Source organism: Barbatula barbatula (assembly GCF_947034865.1).
Source record: "Barbatula barbatula genome assembly, chromosome: 15".
Lineage (NCBI taxonomy): Eukaryota > Metazoa > Chordata > Actinopteri > Cypriniformes > Nemacheilidae > Barbatula > Barbatula barbatula.
Genome location: NC_136778.1, coordinates 1180688 through 1205832, shown reverse-complemented (window position 1 = coordinate 1205832; position 25145 = coordinate 1180688). Strand labels below are relative to the sequence as shown.

Sequence of the window (25145 nt, the reverse complement as noted above, 5' to 3'; positions counted from 1 at the left end):
GCAGTACTACCAAATTATCTATGACTTAAAACACCATCTTATAAAAAAAAGTCACTACAGTTAAACTAAAATACTATACTAGAATCATAGTTAGTAAATAGTTATAAAGCGGAAACGACGTTTTTCTTTCATCAAAATTGACAGGTGACAAGCCCGTCTATTTGTTTGACTCTGAAGCCCTCTGGTGGTCGACTCTGGTGACGTATGGTGTGGACCGAGGGCTGTTTCAAATAAACACTCCTATTAATACTAAATTAAAAACCAAAAATGTTTAGATGTCTAGATAAAAGAACAGCTGTGTAATACATCTATTGTCCATCTGATGAGGCAATGTTTAGTCGTTTACTCAACATGTGGGTGCCAACTGTCCGAGGGTCAAAATAAGATGGAGCGCCTGCTTTCCATCTTACTACTTTGTTAAATCTGCATATGGATCTATTTATAAAACCTATTTATGTGATTTTGGATAAGTAATCTTCTTATGCGTCTTACAGATTGCTTGAACAATCAACCACAAATGTAGTTTTATAATGTTTATAACTGCGTGCCGCTCTGGGACACAAATGACATACTGTACTCTACTATTCTCATTCAAACTTAATTGTATAGACCACCAAAGCTCGACACAACCTGAGATCGATTTACTTTTCCTCAATTCTTATCTATTTTAATTTCCAGAGGGAACGACAATCCTCTGATGTATATACACACATTTACAAATATAACACATTGTTTTGAAGTGCAAGAAGTAAGTCCATATTGCTGTTTGTTTTCTGCCTATCAAAAGAAGAAATCTAAGAACCACGCCGCTTCAAAAACGTTCTGGTAATCGCTACATCTTCAGTCACAGACCTCTTTGATTTTATTCTTCAAATGAACATTAACTTGAGTGACTTTACACACATCTGGAAAACGGTCACTTAGTTTCAAAAGGGATTTGTACTCATCGCCACAAAACTAGCTAGTTCTGGGAAACTGTTCAATGCTCCCGGTCAAAACAGCCCACCTCTTATTACAATGTATATCTATAAGCATTTTTAACATGGTAAAGGTTACTTACAGTTGACTTTCCAAAAGTAATCTTAGCTCATAACCACTGCGGCTATTCCTTCAAAAAATAGAAGAGTTGAAAAAATACAGATCTGTTTATGATACTCATTTTATTTTCCTAAAATCACATTGGTCCCATTTGCCTTTCAAAAGAAAGTATAAATACACTCAATGTAGATGTAGAAAAACCGGAAGTTGAAATCAAGCTTTCTTCTGAGGGACGGCTGCCTTTACAAGCTCATATATGACACACGCTGTTCCTGAAAACAGACACATGAATAAAAAGTGAATACAGCTACAACATAGAACATACATCACATTATTAACAGTGATCAATGACCGATACATCATAACAAAGCAGCATTGACACACCCAGCACTGTGAGTCCCATAGTAGCTCTGTAAAGAACAGCATCACCGATCCCTCCCTTCAGATGTACTGGCATTCCATTGGCCTCCTACACAGCAGTAAACACAGATGTTATTAAGCAGATATTTACATTTAGTCATTTAGCAGATGCTTTTATCTAAAGCGACTTACTAAGAGTTCAGGAAGCAATAAGCGATATGTCATACAGGAGCAACAATACAATAGGAGCTAATACAAAGTTACTAGTTTAAAAAAAGTGTAAAAGTTAAAAACGTTAGTGTACATCATTTTTTTTGAATGTGTCTGTCAAGCATTCACAGAAGAGCTGGGTTTTAAGTAGTGTTTTGAAGGTTGTGAGAGATGTGGTTGACCAGAATGAGTTAGGAAGTAAGTTCCACCAGGAAGGAGTTGTGAAGGAGAATGAGCGGGAAAGCGATTTACTGCCTTTATAAGAAGGCATTACAAGACGCCATGTAGATGGAAAAAAACAGCGGTCCAAGCACCGATCCCTGAGGGACCCCAGTAATCATGTGGTGAGCCGTGGACAGCGAGCCCCTCCATGACACCCTGAAGGATCTACCGGAGAGGTAGGATTGGAACCAGCGGAGCCTCAGATTTCTAGAGATGACAGGGTTGCTAGCAGAATCTGGTGATTGACAGTGTCAAACGCAGCATATAGGGTTAGCAGTATCAGGACTGAGGGTTTAGATTCCGCCTTGGCTAGCCGCAGTGCTTCTGTGACAGATAGCAGTGCCGTCTCAGTGGAGTGGTTTGTTTTGAAGCCAGACTGCATGTCATCCAGTAGTTTGTTGTGGGATAAGTAGGAAGACACCTGGTTGAAAACTGCCATTTCAAGAGTTTTTGCAATAAATGGGAGGAGTGAGACAGGTCTGTAACTGTATGTAGTAGAGGGGTCAAATGTGTGGGCCTGTTTGACTGTGGATGGGAAATTGCCGGTGAGCAGGGAGGTGTTGATGATGTGTGTGAGTCCAGGTGTGAGTGTGCTGGATATGGCCTGGAGGAGATGGGAGGGGATTGGGTCAAGGGGACAGGTGGTGGGGTGTCTGGAGAGACGTCTGGTGACTTCAGTGTCAGTGAGTTGGAGAGTTTGATATAAAAACGATATAAAGTGTAAGCTGATGACATTTAAAGACACAAACGTGTTAACGGTCAACAGTGTCCCTCCACACTAACCCTCTCTCTTCTCTCTCTCTTCTGGCTTTTGTTGAAACTAGAAACTTTGTATTAGCACCTATTGCTCTTTTATGACCTGTCACTTATTGCTCCCTGAACTCTTTGTAAGTCGCTTTGGATAAAAGCGTCTGCTAAATGACTAAATGTTAATGTCCTGTGAAGTTAATACATGACAAACTTGTGACACAGATGGCATGTGAACTTACCTGAAAGATCTTCTGCTTTTCTGCAACCTTGTTCTCCAGTTTTCGCCGGACGCTGCTGGAGATCTGCCGTCTGAAAACCTGATGAAGGTTCTGAGAAAGAACACACTTCACTTTCTACTGATTTTTCCCAGCATTCACTGCCCCTGCCTTCAATATTCCTAATTCTGTCAAAATAACTAAAAAAGATTTAATTAAATATTAATATGAACTAAAACAACTTTGTATATCAGCTCTCCACATGTTGCTTCTTCTTCAGGATGAATCTCTTTGTTTTATTTCCTTCATTTTATATAAAAACGGAATGCTTGAATGTAATTGATAATCACATTTAGTTTTTTAATAAATAATATTAGAAAGTCCTTGCATTAGACAATAAAATATCAACAAAGCAAATTACACCTGTAAACAAAAGTCTCAAGAGCATCTCTGTGACCTAACTGCACTTTCTGAGCATTTTTGCAGGCGGTTGGTGTGAAAATGATTGCAGAATAAACAACAACACCGACTTTAGTCGTTTTAATATAAACTCTGATAGTTTTATAAAGACACAACTTAGTTTGATCTTGTTTTACTGACCTAATGGACATTCAGACATCTCGATTTGTTTAATGAATGACATAATGTCTGAACTATTTTAATGTGTGAAAACGAAACAATTGTGACATTTTAAACGTCTTTAAATCCAAATGTTTATTTTGTTGGTGAACGTGCAGAACTTTAAACGCTTCTTGACTTCCGCGTTTCGGTTGCAGTGAAACAAACGCGTTTTAAAGTACAACCTCTAATTTCAAAGTGAATCCAGAACATAATTGATGATTTATAAGATGTCACACATGATGTGTTTTTTAACAACGAGTAACATAATTAAATATAACAATTACCGTGATGTGTCGAAGCATCTTCCACGCGTGTGTGACTGAAGACGCAGAGAGAAAGAGAAATAACAGCAGCGCCCCCTGCTGCACTGGAGAAACACCGCCGTTACGTCACATCAATTCATATACTTCAACTTTCCTTTCTTAATGTAAAGATCGGCAGAGTAAGAGAAAACAGACAAGACACTTTGAGACATTTATTCAGTGAATTGTCCAGGTGTTGGCGAACACAGACTTCATTACAGTCACATACACAGAGTTTAAAAAGCACATACCCTTTTTTTACATAGACCCGTGCCATCAAAAACCTTTCAATAAACACCCATTTTACCTTCGTAATGATGTAGTTCTGTATTAAATGAGCATATTCAGGGAAAGTCGTTGATCTCAAAAAGTCAGATAGGCCTTGTACAGTTGCCTAAAACAGAATTGAAATGTTTTTGTTCAATGTGTTCAATAATGAATAATAAGTCATTTACAAATGCGTTATAAAGCAGTTATAACTGCATGAATTAAAAGGGTGATTCTAATGGAATACCTGCCAAATAGTGAGCAGGTGTTTGGAAAACAACACAACACCTACAGTGTCCATCTGACAGACTATATTGAAAAGAACATCAAGATAATAATGAATCTGCTTTTGAGTCAAATAAATAATGAACAAATACATTAAGCATTTATAACATGTGAGTTAAACTTGGCTCACTATTTGGCAGGAATTTTGCGGTAGAATTCCTCTTTTTATTCATGCAGTTATAACTGTTTCAAAAAGCATTTGCAAATTACTTATTAAAAATAATGAACACATTTATAAATGTGTTATAAAGGAGTTATAACTGCATGAATATAAAGGGGGATTCTAATGAAATACCCGCCAAATAGTGAGCTGGTGTAAGGAAAACAACACAACACCTTACAGTGTCCATCTGACAGCCTATATTACAAACAACATCAAGATAATAATAAATCTGCTTTCGAGTCAAATAAACAAATACATTTATTAAGCATTTATAACATGTGATTTAAACACGGCTCATTATTTGGCTGGTATTTCGTTAGAATCCCTCTTTTTATAAATGCAGTTATAACGGCTACATAATGCATTTGTGCATGACGTATTATTAATTAATGAACACATTTATAAATTCTTTATAAAGGGTACCTTGATATAAAGTGTTACTGTTAAAGCTTCTATATGTGTCTTCCATTGACATACCGCTTTTTAAATTGATTTAGGAAATTTAAACAAATCAGCTTGACGTCTCAATCCTTACAAAACATATTTCTCCTAACATACTGTAGCCTTTCACTTTGACACTTTTTTCTCCAAATCTCAATTCCACATCCCGAACACTTTCTATTTCTACTCCCTTAATACTCTGAATCCGACTCTACTGCATCTTCATCATCCTATGCTGCGGACTCATGCACGAACCCAACCGAACTACAGGTGTGCAGGTGTGATGGATCTGGTGTTCTCTCAGCGGTGTGGTGCGCAGGGCTTCGATCTGTCGAGCCGTATCATAGTGAAGCTGGAACACATCTCAGCGTGGCTCTCGATTCACATGGAGCACAACATTCTCTGAGGATGAAAACAGGGAACGTGAGCAAACTGAGACACAATGAGCTCTTAAACTCCAGCAGCTGACCTCATGGAAAGAATCGTTTTCCGATTGGTGTAAATGCGTCTTAGGAGCCAGAATCACGAATGGGGAAAATATCAGCAGGATTTTATGACCGCTTTCTCAGAATTGTAGCGCTGTCGAGTGATGTCATCGGCAAGCTGTCAGAGCGTGTTATAGTACACGGATGGATTAGAAAATGAAAACAGTCATATTATTGGCAGTGCGATGAAAACTGAATTAATCCAATGAAAAAGCTGCTGATACACAAGAACATCAGTAACAAAGAATAATGACCAAGATGCTGAGCAATTTCAATAAAGTCTAATGTCAATTTAATGTGCCGAATTCTTAGCCACGTCACGTCATTGACTTTTGAAAAACTGTGAACACATGTTAAGACTTTAGTAGCTTTCTAACACATTTCAAAAAGCTATAATTCATACAAATTAAAAAGCAGCTCAAGAGCCCAAATGAAAACATGAAATGAGAATGTCACACTGGTTTGAACGTTTGTATTTTTCGTTTCTAGTTGTACAGATCTCAGGAGAAGCATTGATTCAAGATGAACCTTACAGCCCCAAAATGATCATTTATTTACTCTCAATGACAGTCATAAATTTCTCCTGGTGGCTTCTTTTTTTTCAAAACTTTTATCATTAAGGGACTGTTTTTGATTTGAGTTGAAATGTTACCACATTTAAACAAAGACTGTTTCACACTAACGCCTAACTATCAAAGTCTAGGCAGTGTTGTTTCTAAATTGTAAGGAATTGAATAGCGCTTCTGTTGATATCATTTAAAGGGATAGTCAATAATAAGAATATTGTCATCATTTGCTCACCCTGATGTCATTTCAAACCTGTATGACTTTCTTCTTCGGAACACAAAAGAAGATATTTTAAAGGACGCTGGTTACCAAACCAGACTGAATGCCACTGACTTCAATTATATGAACACAAAACCAAAAGATTTTCTTCTGTGTAAAATACCTGTGGTCTGTGAATGAGTGAGTTTGTGATGATCGTTGGCACATGCCTTAATGTTATTCACATGTCATGGAGGTTTCCTGATCAATATTCAATGCCTCTGATAAGATGATGAGGTGCGTGTGTACGTATGCATGTGATGCATGTGTTGGTGACTCCAAAAAGCCCAAATAACAAGCTATCTGTGTATTCTGAAGACAGAAACATGTTTTATTTCGTGGAATCACACAATTACATTTTTAGCCATTTGGAAACCTCCACAAACAGCTTTACAAAACAAAACATTAGTGAAGTGATAAAAATAAATAGAAAAAAGAAAGAAAACAAGATAAAAGGTTAGAGATAATGAGCTGGAAAACAAACGTGCTGACGTTCATGTGAAATCCTGAACGTAAATATCTGTACATAAAGATTGATATGACATAATATTTACAATAGAAGTCATGTGACTCAGTTTAAAAGTGGCAGGCTCAGTGAAATGATTGAATGAATGTGTTTGATACGGTTTCAGTGGTACATTAACACGAGTCGCTCTCAGCTCTTTCCTCCTCCTGCGGTTACAGAGCTGCAAACGGCAGATTTCCTCAGTTCAATTTTCATAGATTGGCTCTCAGAGCGTGACGTCGTGGACAGGCCTATAACCGCTTTCCCTGGTTTCATACCTTTTGACACAGGGATTCTTGTTGCCGCGGAGCGAGGTGACTGCACATTCGTCCCATGCTGCAAAAAGACAACAAAACACATACGTCTGTCAAAACTTGAGAATGACAGAACTTTCATTTTTGGGTGAATATCCCTTCTTGTTTTAAATAACCTTTAGTATGGCCTTCATATTTACGTATGTAGATTACCTTTTATTTCCGAACATGAACCTTTTATAGACTCCTTTACGAAAGTGTCTAACATAGTCATGAAAAATGCATCAACGACCCTGAAAGCAGCACACATTCATCTCAGAGACGTCTAAATGACGGCTGCATTTACATCTGCAAGATTGAGACCTTTTTTCTGCCAGATGTCATGTAGACGTTTAGAAGATGTCTTTAAGATGTTTATGATTCAGAATGTATGCAATACTTCCTTTTCTAAGACATTTCTAAGATGTCTCTACACAGCAGATGTTTTACAGATCTTTAGCAGACATTTTACAGACGTATACTATCTAGGATATAAAGAATTGTTGAAAAACTGCAATCCGTAACTTTGTCTCTCTCCATCACAAACAAAATTGCAGGCTGCTTAACGTATTTATCTCTTTGTGCGTTTTTAAAATTTGACTTCAAACTGAATAGAGATAAGAATTCTCATTTCCAAAATGAAAATCTTTTCAGAAACTAGAATTTCTTAAAGTCGATATGTCAGATGCTGTTCTTGTCATGCATAATCTCTCGTAACAGGCTTTTATAGCTGTTGTTTATTTTAGTAGGATGTGTAAGGCAAGGAAAGCAGTCATACATAACACTATAAAGTGTGTGCTAATAATAATTAAAGCCAATTTATCTCAGATTAAGGTATGGGGAAGGTTGTCAGTTGGTGCCACTATCTCAAGGATTTTACTGGGTAGACAAACACCATTCTTGTGTTAGAAATCATATATATAAAAGGGGAATGCATTTGATTTTTGTTGATACCTTGAAAGAGAGCTATCTAGAGAGCAGGCACCGCCTGATATCATTTTGAAACATTTCAGAAGCAACTGTAATGTAGAAGATTAAATATTACACTTTTGTTTTCAGGGACACAAAATCACAATATTAATGGTTAAATGACAATTTACAATCACAATAGTATGCTCACACACTTATGCACTTCAAAACACAAATCAAATGTGATACTCACTACAGACTGAGTCGATCGTGAAGGTGCCGATGTGATGGGAGTGATCGTGATGCTGCTGGTCACCTTGCCCTGTGTTCCCGAGTTCCCCACGTGAGCGGTCAGCTGACGCGGAGAGCGCAGAACCGTCCCCGTGTTCATGCTGTCTGAACTTACACCATTGGGCCAAAGGGTTACCGTGCCACTTCTATCATCCTGAGGTTTCTTAAACCCAGGTGAGCCCAGGTGGATATGGATCTTGTTATCTTCTGTTGTGATTATATTGGAGTTGTATTTGCGGACGGGCGTTGGCACGGTCTGCTTTTCAGGGGTCAACTTGAACATAGCCCTTCCCATGGTCATCTCCTGTGGTTCCGGGGAGGCATGGGAGACCGGCGTCGCGCTAACAGTGATGAAGGCCAGAGGAGAGGTGGGATGGTCGGTTTTACCCTTTTCAGGAGATTTGGCTCGAGAGATGGTTGTGATGGTAACCGGAGACTTTGTCCGCTCCGGACCACTCGCTCCGTTGTTTGCTTTGGACTTTGTCAGCATGGAGGTAGGAACGATAGTTATCCGTGGCTTCTGGAGACCAAGAGTTGGGATGATAGTAGTGCTGGCAAAGAAGTCTTCAGCTCGTGGACTAGTGATCTCCAACGTGGCCGTGCTGTTCTGGTGATCCGGAGTCACCTTAATATGGAGTGGTCGACCTGTTTTCTGAGACATGGTTAGTTCTGGAGATATTGTTCCGTTGACCTGTTGGGTTGTTTTGTCTGATATGAACTCTTGGGTGATCGTTACAGCTTCTTTCTTTTTCATCCAAGGGTTCCAGGATTTCCTCACGGCCATCTCTGTGGCTGCCGGCGGGTAACACTCCAACACCGTAGGCTTCTTGAGACCTTTCTGCCTCAAGTTGCTCATGATGTGATTTTCTTCTTGAACGGACTTCTGAATGAACACGGCCGGAGTCTCATCCTCGGCGTGTTCGCTCATATCGACTTCCGTCTGTACCGCAGTGGAAGTGAGAGGAACGTCCACCATTCTCCTTCCATTCATGCTGGGTCTAAGAGCACGACTGTAACGCTTTGTAGCTTCCAGCTCTTTGGTTAGTTTAAGGACCTCTTGACTCGTGTTTTTCTTTTTCTCCTCCTCTTCAATCAATCGCTTTTGGAGAACAGCGTACTCCACCTGAAGCTGGGAAAGTTGGTCCTCCTTGTTCATGAGCTCATGAATCTTCTCCTTCAGAGCTTGGACATCGGCTCGAAGATCTCTCGTTCTGGCCTCCTCCATTTTGCAGCGTAGTCTAAGCTCAGCTTCTTGGCTCACCAGTTCTCCTTTCTCTATGGCTTTATTCTTGGTGATCTGGGTCTTCATCTCTTCAAGAAGCAGGGACAGGGAATTGGCTTTGTCTTGCTCAGTTCTAAACTTCTTCTCAAGCATGTCGTACTCATCTTCCGTCTTCAACAAATCACCCTCAACCACCTCAAGCTGTTTCAGACGGTTCTTGAGTCTCTCGATCTCCTGCGTGAGCTCCTTAACCTTGTTGTCCTCATCAGAAAATCCAACCTTGTTTCTGGAAGATTCCCACTTGCTCTCCTCTTGCTCATCTAGTTTACTTTGCATCTGACATACCTTTGCACTCAGATCTATGATTTTCTCTTCTCCACCTGCGAGTTGAGACTTCAGGTCCTCATTTTCTTTTGTAAGCGTGGACACTTTTGTTTCCATCTCAGACTTCAATTTAAGAAGCTTTTTACTTTCCTCAATCAGCTTTTCGGTGACGTCCGTGACCTTGCATTGCTCCGCTTTGAACATTTTGCTCAGCTCTTCCCTTTTCTTCTCCTCCTGTTTAATTCGCTCTGCCATGTTCTTCCTTTCGTCCATCAAAATCACAGTGAATGATTTCAGTTTCGCCAAGTCATCTTTCAAACTCTTCTCTGCCTTTTCCAGTCTCGATTCGGAGCTCTCAAGTTCTTTGATGTGTTTTTTTACCGTCTCTAGTTCACAGGCCAAGTTCTTCGTCAAGGTTCTTTCTCTGTCCAGGTTGGTGTGAAGTTGAGCACATTCAGATTTGCTCATGTTAGAAGCTCCCTCCAGTTTCTCCAGGTCCATCATCCTCTTCTTCAGTTTCTCCACCTCTAGTTTTAGCTCACGGCCGTGGTTCTCCTCATCCTGAAGCTTTCTTTTTAGCTCCTTGCACTGCGTCTCTGTTTTCGTGATCTCCTCATCCTTTCCCTGCATCTCCAGAACTCTCTTCCGAAGGTTCTCCAGCTCAGCCATAAGGCTTGAGTTTCCACACTCCCCTCTGCTTATTTTGTCACGCAGGTCTTGCAGATCTTCTTCAGATTTCTGTAACGTACGATTGGTCTCCTCTAACTCCTCGATCTTGCGTGACAAGCCAGCCAACTTCAGACGCAACTGTCGGCTTTCAGAATCTGTCTTGGTGAGCCTGGTGGTCATCTCCTCATGTTCCTGTGTGAATTTAGAGGTCTTATGTTCTAAGTCAAGCTCCAACCTCTGAATCTTCAAGCTGTCGTCTTTAGCTTTGCTGTTGACGACTTCCAGTTGTTGCTCCCTTTCATGCAGCTTTTTGCTGAGCTCCTGGACGTTCTGTGTCTGCTGGTCAATCTTCTCAATGTGAAGCTGCCTTTCATCCACCAGCATCAGTGCAAATGATTTCAGCTTGACCAGCTCCTCCTGAACCTTCTCAAGATGTTTTCGGTGATCTTTGTCCTTCCGAGCCTGGTACACTTTCTCCTGCTCCAACAGTCTCTTGAGTCTGGAAAAACACGATTAAGGACTCATTCAAAACAAAGTTCACGCAATTCCTCCCAAACGGGATTTTACCTAAATTGATCGGTAACAACAACAATCATACACTATAATTATATTTTATATGATATAACTCTTAACAGTATTAAATGAGAAAAAAACACAACCCATGCAATTCCTGGCACATGATCCCAAATGCATGAGTAGACTCAGAAAAAAACAGTTGAATGTTTCTACAGACAAAAAGCATGTCAGTTGAGAGAACAGATTGGAAGCTGTGATTGTCCCTCAGTCACTGAGAGTTTCACGCTTACATGGTCACAGCATTGCAACAGCTCCCCAGCAGCTTGACAGATCAATGGGGAATCACTCCCACCGGGATAATAGTCGACACATCACAAGAGTTGATTTTCAGCCACTTAAAGAAACATCTACGATGCTGGTAAATGTTTAACCTGACCTGCTTTGCGGGAGTCTCACAAACTTATATAAACGCCTATTGCAAAATAAATGCCAGACACCACCAAAAAACCCACAGTATATTATTCACAATTCCATGACCTAATTTTCCTGAGAATTCTACAGTACCGATCCAATCCGACTGCTCATTTGCATTCTCTTTAAACAGTTTTCAAACTCACCATCTATCTGGGAAGCAGTCCAGGTAGATCCATGTCTACAGCGATGTGAACCGCACAACTTTAACTACTCTGCAGAGACGCTCACCGCATCATTTCAAGGATCCTGTGTTAACCATCACATTCCAAACATGTCATCATCACAGTGAGAGGTGAACGTTGTGTGAAACGGCACTGGTGATATCATCCCACTAACACACAACTCTTCTGACCTTATTCGGTGAGAGGAGGAGGAGCTAACAGACAGCTTTCGGACTCTTTTCCCAGCTTTCTCTCTCTCTCACTCTCTCTCTCTCTCTCTCTCTCTCTCTCTCTCTCTCTCTCACTCTCTCTCTCTCTCTCTCTCTCTCTCTCACTCTCTCTTTGTCCGAGTCAGGATATTGTTTTAGGAAACAGTCAATTAAACTGATGGCCAACACATTCAATCTTTTGCAGCATTTCATGAGCTCCCTTTCCAGCTCACATAAACTTGACCGAAATGACCCATTTACTGCTTTTCTCACTTGCGACTTTGTGTTCCCATGGGAACTGGATGACAATGCAGGGGAAGGTTTTGTTTTGTGGGAGAACAATGACACGGTATTTCGTATAAATGGGATGGTGTCATTTGATTTACCGTAAGTAAAAAACATTTTGCAATACAGACATAGATTACGGTGACCATACGTGCCATTTTTCCCGGACGTGTCCTGGCCAGGATTTCTATAGCTTTGGCGCACACGTCACCGGGGTTTATTATTTTAGGCAAGCAACTACAATGATTGCATGTTAAGAGAAATAAATGTTAATTTTATTATTTTACTCAAATGAGACAACCGTGATGACGTATGCGAAAAATGTGACCTCCGGAGGACGCAGCCAAACCTTGGCCAGGGTGCATCCGGGAAAACTGACACGTATGGTCACCCTACACAAATAAACTTTAATTCACACAGCTTGTCAATTTCTAAATGACCCTTTCTAATGTTTTACACTTGAAATATAAATAAAGACATCAAAATACTACAGTATACTAGTATTTTGAGTAAACACTGGTATTTACTATAGTAAACTGTTGTAACGTAGTATACTGAAGTATATTATAGTGAAGCATACATTTTGGTAATGTATGATGTACGTATATTGTAGTTTTAACTATGTTAAACTTTACTGTGGTAAGGTTCTTCGACTTAAAAAGGTTTTTGCAGTTAGTAAACAAGGTGAATTCAGATTTTAACTCAATATGAATGTTTACATAGATAAAGATCAGTGTCTGTCTCGCAGTGACCTTCTTCCAATAAAAGAACAAAACTAGTTCCTGTCTTCAAATTACAGGGTTTCTAAAATGAGAGGTTAACAAACAACAAGAGTGAAGAAGAGAGAGGGGTAATGTGAGGAGGAAGCACATCACAGGAGCTTGCAGAAGCTCGGCACGCTGCAGTTTTATATTCTTGGCGGGATTCCCCGTCTCCACCCGTCATTCAGTCCCAGGTGGTGTGGTGATAGCGTGACCTCACCTGCTATGAATCTGTGAAATGAGAGAATCATGGAGGAATGTGCTCACACACAGCGCTCAGAGATCAGCGTGATACTGGTAAAAACACCAGAGCTAAGAAACATCACACATGAAACAATACTGCTTTACTATAGTGGAATTCATAGATACATATGTAGTGTTTTTGAACTTTACTATAGTAAATATTAAAGTATTCTACACGGTTTACTATGGTTGATCAACTTCCAGTAGTTTACTAAAAGGTCATTTTTGTTTCCTTAAATGAAACGAACTTTAGAAAAGTTTCTGTTGGTTGAAGTCAAATCAAATATTTGACTAGTGAAAAATTGCCTAAAAATTATTATATGTTCAATTATAATAATAAATATTATATAGTAACATTAAAAATAAACAAATAAATAATCAAATGACAAAGCATAAAGCAAAGTTGCTTAGAAATATGAACTACAACTAACATAAAAACTAAAGATAAAAAAATAAAAGGTATTTTAAATATGAATAAAACAAAACAAAACTATAATCACTCTGGTATACTAAACAGATTATACTACATGGTAAATACTATAACAGTGTACTTTCATGTGGGCTTTAAGTTTTATTTCAACGAGTCGTCACATGGCTACAAATATTATGTTTAGGCATTTGTTGTTGGGTTTGAATTTATTTAGGTTTTGATGGGTTTCTGAGTAACCATTGACTATTGAGAAAACCCCAAAAATAAACAACACGTGGCTCGTTGTTTTCTAGGCGACCAATGAAATGATTCTCACCCGACAGACGAAAAAAAGTCATGAATGTATAATATTTAGAAAATGTTAAAATCTTTGTTTTAAAATCATGCTTTTCTAAAGTTTAGGGGGAATTCAGAGGAGCGTGACAGAGAAACCCTCATAAGGTTCTTATCATGTGAACATGAATGATCTCATTATCTCATCATGACCTTGTTTGGATTTCGCAGGTATGAGTCACCTGATTTTCAACAGATAAAAAGCATTTCTAATATCTGCAATGTCTATAATACACAACACCACAGTTGCTCTAAATATCTTACCTATACTGAGACAAAGCTCCAATAAAACGTGTCATTGATATTTCATTTGTGACACAAACAGCTCTTACACTACATCACATCTCCTGAGCTATGAAAGCTGAAGCAGATTCCTCCGAGAATCTAAATCCTTAAAGTAAAAGTCAGATAGTTCAGACAAGGGCTTGTGACACGCGACCGTGCAGACCCGCTCACCGCTCTCTGTCCTGCTCCAGCAGGTTGGTGAAATCGTCGCTTTTATTCATGAAGTCGGCGTGTTTGCGTTTCTCACTCTCCAGCTCGGAGACCGTCCGTCTGTGACACTTCTCTGCTAACAGAAGCTGCTCTAACATCCGTCTGTACGTTTCTCGTTGCTTCTCCTCCAAACGGTCCAGCTGTAGAAACATCATCTTTATATTCATGCATGTCAAAACATATTTCAAACATTGATGAATGGATCAAAATGATTTGCACGGTCCGGCTGAACGGTCTCTTCTCTTTACGAGAAAGGTCGTTTTGAAGGGAGTAGAGATGAAATCACACCTCCATCATGGGGATGTCGTACACATCATCTCTAGTCATGTCACTGCTGGTCATCAGACTGTCTCTCTGCAGGGCTTGCAGGGGTTGGATGGGAACCGCAGAACCGTAATGGGCCTCTAGAACCTCTGGTCGTGTTCTCTCAGACTGGAGCATGTGAATAATGTCCTCACGTGCCTGATGAACACAATCATTGTGTTACATAAAATGTTGATATCATTTTCATCCGAAAAGTCCCTGTATGATACTCTTTTGACAGTGCTGGTCGAATATATCTTAACGCTGAATTTTTCAATTATTAGGTCAATCGTTCACGCTGTTCTGAAAATGTAATAGCGTTCTCTCTATACACCAGCAGGGGGAGCTCTACGCATTAAAAGCAAATCATAAGACTGGCTGGAATTCCAATGGATAAATGCATTCTGCCTAAAGTGTATGAATGTGCTAAATACAGTACACTTGCATTATGGGATAGAGTATTTCATGCAGCGTGCGCTGCTTTTCGGCCCTTCCTTAGCATTCGCATTATATTGGGTTACATAGTATTTGGTTGTAGAATTAGCAATCTGCCAAATGATAGAATGCTTAAATGAGCTTTCTTATAGCACACGGATAGTCGATTTCCAAAAATCCATCGTGCAGATTAATGCACACGTTAACAAGTTACCTCTTTTACCAAGATATTTTGGAGTAAACTTATTACCACGGTAGACATAAAATCAATTCTATCACACGTCCAAGTCTCACCTGAACTTCTCCTTCCATGACACCCAGAAGACGGATGAGCTCTTCCTTAGACAGGTCCATCAGTCCGGCTTTTCTCTGCTGCGTCTCGTGAGGGTTCTGCGGCTTTTTCAGCGTTCCAGAAACGACAATATTCTCCCCGCTGCTTTCCTTTTGACCTATGGTTTGCTTCTTCATCTGCTCCGGCACGCTTTTCTCTTTCTCCGTGTTGTGGATTTTAGCAAACGGTCGGTTCTCTGATCCTTCCATATCGCTGGTCCTTGACCTCATCTTCACCTGGACGTGCAAACAACAACGTGATGAACACGGACAGATACACCGAGTGTTCAAGTACAGTGTGACACGTGCCATTCTGATGCCACGTCGGACAATTTGTACGGTCATAACCGAACACAAACTCTTTGTTTTGGGGGATTATATATGAACAGGTCACATGTTCTTGATATGTTTTCTAACATTCACCCATCTACTAGACAAACACAGGTTTTTGGCTACAATATTATAATATGGAGTTCATCAATCTGCAAGTTTCTCATGTTCCCATCTGTAGATTTAAGTGGGGGATTTTCCTAAAAGAGCGAGAGAGAGACAAAGAGAGATAGAAAGAGAGAGAGAGAGACAAAGAGAGATAGAAAGAGAGAGACAGAGAGAGAGAGAGAGAGAGAGAGAAAGAGAGATAGAAAGAGAGAGAGAGAGAGAGATAGAAAGAGAGAGAGAGAGCTCTTTGTGTAATCACTGCTGAGCTCAACGACGACGTCAAGATTTTTGATAAACAGCGTATGAACTCCCTCCCTTATGATCTCACACCGAACCTCTCTGCTCTGACATCATATCCCACAATCCTCTTTTCACAACCCAAACATCTCTCGGGATCCACGTTCCCACTAGAAAAGCATCCGGAAAAAAAGACTTTAATATCTTAAAAATCGAAACAAGATGTTCAAAAAGCTCAATTTCACAACAGGTCATAAAGTTTTGACAGAATCGATACAAATCTCACACACTTAGATTAGTGTGATTTTAATCACCCGTGTTATTGTTCGCCGGGCAAAAAAAATCATCTTCTGATCAAATATCTTCACTCTCAATTCACTGCACTGCAGACCACCACAGATGATGTAAACCAACGCTGCTTCAAAACTACAAAATACAGCCTATACAACATTTACCAAATCTGAATTTAAAGGAATATCTTTGAGATTTAAGTATGTACGATAAAAAAAAGTAGACCGGAAGTGCATCTGGACCATCTAGCAAAGTGGTCTATATTAGTCATGTAGGGGTGGGAATATTAATTTCAGTCCCGACCTTTGACTTGTTTAGCTAACCTCTAATTCTCATCTGTTTAACCTCAATACAACATAAAAATAACATACAAACAAAATAAATAAAGCATAGAAAGTGTTGAGATGGGTGTATTTATATATGTCTGATTATCCCTGACACCTGGGGTGACATTACTTCTCTTGTAATTAGAGGCCGAGGCAGCCGGTGGATATAAACGTGAATTTGTCTTCTATATATTTACAACTGACTCTGTGTACTTCACATCTCAAGAGCTCCCTGGATGCTCAGCCCAGCTGTTCGGTGCTGAAATTGAACTGTATTTATAGAGACGTCCACACAGGAGACACCGGGTGGACCAATCAGACCGAGACACGGGCGTCTTTGGAGACATCCGGGCCGGATTATCCAATGGGCATTATGGGCACCGGCCCAGGGGTAACGTTAGCAAGTTTTGATTTATTAACTTTTAGAAACAGAAAATATGTAAATGAAAACGGCTTTATTGTCGTAAATATAATCTATAGGCTAGTGAAGAGCTGTGCAGTGTGTAAACCTCACTCCCCGACCATCAGAGGTGCTCTAGCGACAGACATTAGACACTGTGGTCGTCTCACATCCGGGTAGTCACCGGTTCGAGGCCCGAGCAAAGCAGGGCGAATAGAACCGGTGACAGTCAGTTACAATACCCTCACGCTTGTCCTTAAAATATCAAAATCTAAGAGTTTGGTGGTGTTCTTCGCCATTAAAGAATTTTGATATAATGTTTATCAGGACTAACTGCCTTACTTTACCAATTTCTGGCTTTCGTTATTAGAAAATCAGTTTTGTGTGTGAATTAAGGAAGAATCAGACAGAACTGAATGAATATAGGTCGAGGCGAGGCAGTGTGTGCTTGCAAATGCCGGTGAATTACAGTGTGCTGGAAAATGTCTTGATATTGTTGTTGCTGGTCCAGAAAAGCATTGTTGAGTTGTAAATCCTATATGATGTAGAATGTGTACAGATATTGTCCTTCAGGTTGTAATCTTGTGCGTATGGGGTGGTCTACAAGACACTTGTGCCCAGCGGTCCCTGAATTCTTAATCCACGCATTGGAGACATTTATAATGGCATACGGATTGAATGAAGGATGGTTACTTGCAGCTCTTAATTCTTCCGATTCTTCAGGTATTTTCAGCCGAGGTGAGCGGTAGTGTTAACTGTATATTTAGAACGGACATGCAGGTCAAAAAACTGGCACATTGTTTGTTGGCATAACTCATCTAGGCTTCGTGCCTGCCAGGCATTGCTGTCATATTTAACAGGGCACATCTATCTCAGCTTGTGAAATTTCCCACTTCGTTTCAGACGTTAAGACACCGTTGAGAAGTGACGTACTGCACGATGTACACTGAAGACAACACCCTCCGAAAACAACATACTGCAGACGTCTATGATTTGTTATCTCACAGGCTCACGAGTACCCTGATGTCTCTGCAGGTTGACATGAGAAGCGAATGCTCTCGTTTGAACACATCCGGTCATGGTAGACCACCCCTTTGAGAATAAAACTGCTTTTTCCGAACCACTGATACGACTGGTCATCTCACATCGGTTTAAAGGCTTTAACATACTTTGATGATACTCAAGACTGGTCATAGTGGTCACAGACCCGGACAGGCACAGACACACAAATACACGATACTTGAGAAAAATGTGTTATTGCAGAAGCATTGCATTCGTGTTGATGATATAATTGCCAAAAGCTCATCATACGGTAATCTTTAACACACACGAGGCGCACATAACCTTCCTGTGAGGCAGACACAAAGAAGAAGAAGTGAGATATTATGAAGTTCGCTTTTCAGACTGAGGTTGGTTAATAATCATTTTCTCCAATGCACAAGCTTTTTTACTGTATCACAGATTTTGATATCACATTCACAACACCCTTTCACACCCACAAGCTGTGCCTGAATTCAATAGAATTATGGGGAGAGAGAGAGCGAGATGACATTGAGAGGTTGTAGAGCGCACATGTTCATAAATAGAAGTCATAAACTGTATCCTAGTTTAAAATGTGCTGTGATGTTTTAGGTGAAGGTTCAGGAGTCTATCAGATTTACTTTTTTGTTTAAGCTCGTGTCCTTGCGTCCACACGGTCATTTGCGTGTGCAATTTTATTAGGGGATAGTCATCATCACAAAATAAATACACACAGTGTGATCGAGATGTTTTCTCCCACTAAGGGTTTATTTTATGATCATGAGGACCGTCCCATGGTACATTACACAGCAACTTAAACAGCTTTTTACCAAAGAAATAAACTTATTAAAAATAGGGCTGTCAAACAATTAATCACGATAAATCGCATTCAGAATGAAAGCGTGTTTACATAACATACGTCTGTGTACTGTGCATATTATTTTGTATTTATAAACACATACATGCATATATCTAAGTAAAATATAAACTTTATAAACGTTCATAAGTCATTTTAATTATTGGTAAAAATTGTAAAATGTAAATATGAGAATGTGTATGAGTTTTTAAATACAAAATAAATATGCACAGTACACAGACATGTATTATGTAAGCACAAACTTTTAATCTAAATGCGATTTATTGCAATTCATCTTTTGACAGCCCTAAAATAAAAATAATCTGTTATATAAAGAAGTCATATGACGAGTGATCTTTGGTAACAAAAGAAGAAATGCCAATGGTCATATTCCATCGCTGCACTTCAAACCTTTTCAGGTATTTTCATGATAATAAAGTATATTTATAGTGATGATGTTTGACGAGCGTTGCTTCTTCAAATGTTCCTTATAAACGACGCAATCTTCTAGTAGTTTTAGATTGAGTAGCACTTCCTAGTGATCAAAGAGCCGTAGTTCACAGAAGAGCTGTCCATAAAACATCGAATCGATTTCAGAATCGATTTAGACAGTAGCGTGAATCGCGATACATATCGCCCAGCCCTACGGCATATGGAAAGGGCCGTTACATTTCCACCACATGTTTGAGGTATTCGGCAAATCCCAAGGCATTGGGTAGCTGGCCAATCAGAGCATCCTGCGCTTTTACACGATGAGCTTTGTTCCAAATTAGATTTCATTAGATTCAACTTTATTGTCATTACACATATACAAGTACAGTGTAACGAAATGTAGTAAATGGAGGCGTTTTAGAAAGCAAGAGCACAGAGGAGCAACAGTAATGCACGGTATGTGACATTTTTTACGTAAACTGCGTAAACACACTGTATTAAACCAAATACACACAATAATGTTCATTTTAGCCGTCCAATATATGACCCCTTTAAAAGACATGGGATAGAACAGTCACAGCTTTCATTAGCTTTTACTATACAATATATATTTTGTTATATTATTTGACCACAGAACGTGACAACTGCTCCATCAACTCTCTTTGGTAAAACTTTCTCTTTGGAAAAATTGCTGATGTCTATTAAACCTATGCCTATGTCTATGTCACCTTCTTAATTTTTCAATTCGTACGCTGATTCTAAAACGGTTTCTGGAAATGACCCAACAAACACAACCGCAGTGATGTACTTTAATGCGAATGAGCTGCTATCTAGAAAATCTTTTCCACTGGCTCCTTCAGAAAGGAGTTCGCAGGTTGCCAGATCTGTTGACCCAGAACGAGAAATACATTTTGCAATGACCTCAGCATTACACACACGCCTTTAGAGTCCGTTATATAAGCACGCTCTCTTTTGTTTGGCCTAGCTGCGACGGATGAGTAAATGTTAGTGATAAAGCTGGGTTTTAATCTCTGCATGGTTTCGCTCGGATTCCAGCATGACCTCAGCTCAGACCTCGTGCTTTTCTGATGTGAAGATGATGATGTCATTGCTCTCGTACAGTAAAAAAGGAGGACAATGGAAAAATGCGAAACTAATCACAGCTGGGGTGAACGGAATGACCAATCTGTAATAAATTATTGCATTCAATATTTTATCGTAACCAATTGCAACATGGAATCTCAACAGTTATTTATAAATAAAAAATACAATTATTATATATTATTACAAATATTAAGTATAACTTCACGTTGTTTACAGAATTGCACGGCGTAGAACGCAAACCTTTGAATACACACACCCTCAACTTTCTGACACACAAAAACGAAAAACACCATCGAATAGCGTGTTTGACTTGCTTGGAAAATACACTTAAGATTTGGACATAAACATCATTGATATTTATGAATCCAAATGAGAAAATACTCAGATTCAAGTGCTTACATTAGGGTTGCAACGATATGTACATTTTGGCCGTGAAGAATAACCAATAATTCTTTAACATTGGAAGCCAATAACCGATATATTGGTCGATATACAGTATCTGAATATTCCCTAAGATGTAAAAAAAGGGTAAAAAGTGGACGACTGCAGAAAACAAGGAAACCGTTAGTTCTCTTTTACCCCTGAAAATCATGTACCAAGTTTACTTTACATTTAACCTTCAAACTCTTCTGGTATATTTTTATTTGATAAACAAATGGTAGATGTTCTTCCCGAGCAACCCAGAATTGTTTTTTTAATAGCCACATGTCTAACAGATCTGAAGACAGACAACATTCAGACCGCGGTCTGATTTAAACAATATGCTTTTGTTCCTATCACTTACACATTGAAAAATACTGTATCTACAGTACATACCGTACCTACATCAACAAGTGAATGATCACGACAGAAAGACAGAACTGTGCTTTATTTTATATGTGGGCAGCGTCCAGCTGAAGCAGTTTAACCAGATGAAATGATTTATCGGCAATAATATATTGTATTATCGGCAAATACCGATAACATAAAAAATGACCATTTATCGGCTGATACCGATATGGCAGAGAAAGGATTTAGGCATCCCTAGTTGACATACTTAATTCTGTCATGTTAATTGAATTATTTCAGGTCTACATCATCCCTTCCACCATCCAACTTTTATTTTGGATTAAGTTTGACGTTTACATTAAGATCCATCAGTACACTTTGATCCATCAGTCCAATAACTCGATTATTTGATGCATGTACAGTAAACATAGCTAGCGGGTTCCTTGATCAATAATCTCTTACTGTTTTCAAACGGCGACAAGAGAAAAGCAACATCATTACACACCCCCTACAGAACTACGCGACAAAGGGATCTCTGATATCAAGACACAATTGTATAACACAAATCTATTGTTTGCTACCACTTTTGTACTGTGATTCTGCATACTGAAAAAATGCACTTTCCTATCGCCAGCGAAGTACAATATTTCAACACACAGCATCTGTGTGAACTGGAACGCAGTCTTAAGTTAACACTCCAGAGAGACTGTAAGGAACCTTATATACTAGTATCTGCTAAAAAAGAAAGGAAAAGCATACGGCCATCAGCGGCTTGGAATCTCTCAGCGTCTACATTAATGCGTCTGGGCCGATGCCACGATCGGTTCTGACAATAGGTGTGGGCCGCAGCACAAAGATGACCTCACCGCCGAGTCTGTTTTGGCTGTAATGATATATTGTTAATTCTGAGTCCCACGGCTGTGTCATTTATAGCGCCTCACACCCTTCCTGAAGGGAGTGTTTTTCCCAAGTACTAACAGGTGAAGACTTTAACGCTTCACACATGGCGGAAATCATCTTTCTGCTGATATACATCAATCCACCTCTTTATTAAATAAACAAGTATACCTCACTTCTTTATTTTTCTGTGATTTATTCTTACATAAAAACAGATCTAGACTAGCATTTTTTTAAACAGGCCTGTGAAATAAATTCTTAGTAAAACTAAATAATACAATGGTAAAAAAAATACCACGGTACAGAACCTCAAACCACGGTACTTTTATACGGTAAATACCTTGATACTGAATGCTTATTTACATATCATTATAGACGATTTCGGCAGCAACGACACGGTAGACCTCCAGAAAGTTGAGTATCTTAATTTAATTTATACCAATGTCTCTTTGAATACTTGATACTGATTGGCTGGAAGTTGTGCATTAAAACCCTTTAACGCACAGTCAGTTTGAAATTAACGTACAAAATATCTGTCATTTCAACCTGTTTATTCTAATATTACACTGTAAACATCAATAAACGCTTTAACTTGGCAATTGACCATAGTTTAAGCGCGATAATCCGCAGCTAGCCGTGCATTCATTTTAATGCACTTGGCGTCGGGGGGTTCTTGGCCTCCAAATCGTGCATTAAAACCCTTCAACGCATGGCTAGCTGTGGATTATCCTTCACACAATTAAGATATTACTATAAATTCAATATAAAATGAATTGTTATATTAACGGCGTCACTAGTCAGACCGATAAACAAACACAGACCGGAAGTTAACTTCAGGCCAGGCACATGCATCTGATGAAACCGTCTATACGGTCCGCCAAAGTACTTTTACATGCACTTGGCACATTAAGAGGCAACTTGACCTGCATTTAATCTTGAAACCCGTGACGTTTGCGTTGCAAACACAATACTCTACCAACCGAGCAAAACATGCGACTTCTAAAACATATCTTTGTACTTTTTAGTAAGTGTGCTATGCCAAGCTTAAACAGTGATACTGCCATCTTGGACATTGTGTGTTAGCTAAAAATACACTACACACATAAACAAACAAACACACACACACAAACGGTGTATGTTCTGATGCCATGACGACGTGAGGACAGACAGTAGGAGTGAAGGCTTGTTGTTTAAGTCTCACATGGCAGTGCAGAATTAGCACACTGATGTCACAACCCGTGTCCTATCAGTCCATCGGTGACACGAGCGCTAACTGCAGCACATGATTCAAGGGAAACATTTGGCTCACCATCCCGGCAGGAAGAAGGGAGGTGTGTGTGAGAAATTAGCCAAACATCATGATGACTCCAGTCAAATTCCAGCTTTATTTGTAATCTTCTGTCTGAGTCTAAACACATGCATTCTGTACTTTAACTCTTCTGTTACCTCTCATGAGAGAAATATGAGCAGCGGACTCCTCGGCCTTCACAAACCGAAGTGTTTAGACAGTTCAGAGTCAAAGTCCAGAGGGAATATTAGGTCACACGGGCTGATTTAAGACATCATGACTGAAAGGTTGAAACTTCAAAGCGCTGCGGCTTTGCCAAGCATCTCTGTTTTATCCTCAGTTCCCCAGAGCTCAGACTGAAAGACACTCCTCTATAGGACATGGAATCTGATGAAGCGTTTACCGAAGGCAAACCCTCACAATGAAGTCAACTTTTCAAAGGAGCGGTTCACACTTCTTCAACCTGTGTGAATTTCTTCAGTCCACAAATATAATATTTAAACGGTTCGAACAGCTTACATAATGCTATTGTATGGCTTCGGAGGATTAGCTCTCAAAATCATTCACGCTTCTATGTGTTGAAACACGCCACATCCGTGACACTAAATGCTGACAGCTCAATGTCAATTTGGCGATGCGGATTCGAACCCTTTTTCTTCCTTTCCTAAAGTTTGAGAGTGCTCGTTTTCATTCAACGTCCCGTTCCTTCGGATTTTCTACTTTTACTTACTTTCATACAGGTTTGGAATGAGATAAGGATGATTACGTTTGACCTCTGGGAGAACTCTTGAATAAACCTCTCAACGGTTACGCTCAATGTTTTACGGTTCTTCAAAGTTACTGCCGTTACATTATAATGTCTTCCGACACAAAAATATCAATTCTGTGCGAATTTTCACAGTACAGCGTATGTCAGTAAAAAGGAGATTTCTGAACTATTTCAATATGAATGTACTGATAAGACAATCAATATATGAATTAAAATAATGTGACGTACCGTTTTTAAGTGTTCCCACGCTTCAGGCACCAGTTCAATGAAGATGACTTTGCTTCAAAGTCTGTGAAGTTTTTTAAAATGTGTCGTCAACATGAGAAATGTCCACTTGAAGCAAACTGTTCCTGGAATAAACCATCACACAAAAAACCTCCTGCTGGACGATCTTCACGTCGTCATCTGCTCCTGCAGTCAGAACCGAAACCGTTTGAATACTATGACCCTGTGAGCTATGCGCCGTCCAGTATCCAAGTCTGAGCAAGCACAATGATTCTCAGAGAGAGAGAGAGAGAGAAAGAGAGAGAGAGAGAGAGAGAGAGAGAGAGAGAGAGAGAGAATATGAACAATAAGAAGAGGAGGCAGAGGTGGTCCGACCTGGTTGATTTCTCTTCTTTGGTTTCCAGTGTTCTGGATGAGAGAAAGACACGATAGACAGTTTAGAGAGTGTGAAGAGACCCGGCACTCCTTTATGTTCTCAACAGTGAAGTGGTGTGTCGACTAAGAGCTAATTATAACCCATGCGCTCAGTCTCTCGTAGCATTTAGCAGCTGAGGGGGGGGACGCTTGTGAACCCTGATGACAGCTGGACCATGGTATTGAGCCAAATGAGGAAAAGACTGTCGTAACCCGCCGAGCAGTTGCCGGGGTAGAAATCCACTTTTTCCTGTATCAGGGACTTGGATGGAGACTGTGGGGAAATGTTTGGGACGGTCAGCTTGATG

The 25145-nt window shown here is 39.7% G+C and overlaps 2 protein-coding genes across 4 annotated transcripts; both read right to left on the bottom strand.

Annotated features, from left to right (window-relative positions):
- Positions 1 to 1143: 1143 nt before the first annotated feature.
- Positions 1144 to 3750, bottom strand: cox7a2b (cytochrome c oxidase subunit 7A2b). The gene is made up of 4 exons (XM_079475055.1): positions 3701 to 3750; positions 2820 to 2909; positions 1423 to 1507; positions 1144 to 1310 (listed from the first exon to the last, which is right to left on the bottom strand). The coding sequence occupies exons 1-4, from the start codon at positions 3716 to 3718 to the stop codon at positions 1252 to 1254; spliced, it is 252 nt and encodes an 83-aa protein (XP_079331181.1). The 5' UTR covers positions 3719 to 3750; the 3' UTR covers positions 1144 to 1251.
- A 128-nt stretch (positions 3751 to 3878) lies between these two features.
- filip1b (filamin A interacting protein 1b) lies at positions 3879 to 24930 on the bottom strand. 3 transcript variants are annotated; one of them, XM_079474408.1, is made up of 7 exons: positions 24427 to 24930; positions 15337 to 15609; positions 14593 to 14766; positions 14266 to 14444; positions 8145 to 10896; positions 6968 to 7025; positions 3879 to 5276 (listed from the first exon to the last, which is right to left on the bottom strand). In XM_079474408.1, the coding sequence occupies exons 2-7, from the start codon at positions 15601 to 15603 to the stop codon at positions 5239 to 5241; spliced, it is 3468 nt and encodes a 1155-aa protein (XP_079330534.1). In that variant the 5' UTR covers positions 15604 to 15609; positions 24427 to 24930; the 3' UTR covers positions 3879 to 5238. The 3 variants fall into 3 exon arrangements, with proteins under 3 accessions (XP_079330534.1, XP_079330533.1, XP_079330535.1); XM_079474407.1 differs by lacking the exon at positions 3879 to 5276 and having other exon boundaries at positions 6490 to 7025; XM_079474409.1 differs by lacking the exons at positions 3879 to 5276; positions 14266 to 14444; positions 14593 to 14766; positions 15337 to 15609; positions 24427 to 24930 and adding an exon at positions 11531 to 11674 and having other exon boundaries at positions 6490 to 7025.
- Positions 24931 to 25145: the final 215 nt, after the last annotated feature.

Coding starts and splice junctions, on each gene's coding strand:
- cox7a2b (XM_079475055.1), bottom strand. Junction 1,508..2,819: donor AAAAGCAGAAGATCTTTCAG/GTAAGTTCACAT, acceptor ACTGCTGTGTAG/GAGGCCAATGGAATGCCAGT. Junction 1,311..1,422: donor TATGGGACTCACAGTGCTGG/GTGTGTCAATGC, acceptor GTCTGTTTTCAG/GAACAGCGTGTGTCATATAT.
- filip1b (XM_079474407.1), bottom strand. CDS start 15,603: ATGAGGTCAAGGACCAGCGATATGGAAGGATCAGAGAACCGACCGTTT. Junction 10,897..14,265: donor CTGGAGCAGGACAGAGAGCG/GTGAGCGGGTCT, acceptor GTGTTTTTCCAG/ACTCAAGAGACTGTTGGAGC. Junction 7,026..8,144: donor CACGATCGACTCAGTCTGTA/GTGAGTATCACA, acceptor GTCTTTTTGCAG/CATGGGACGAATGTGCAGTC.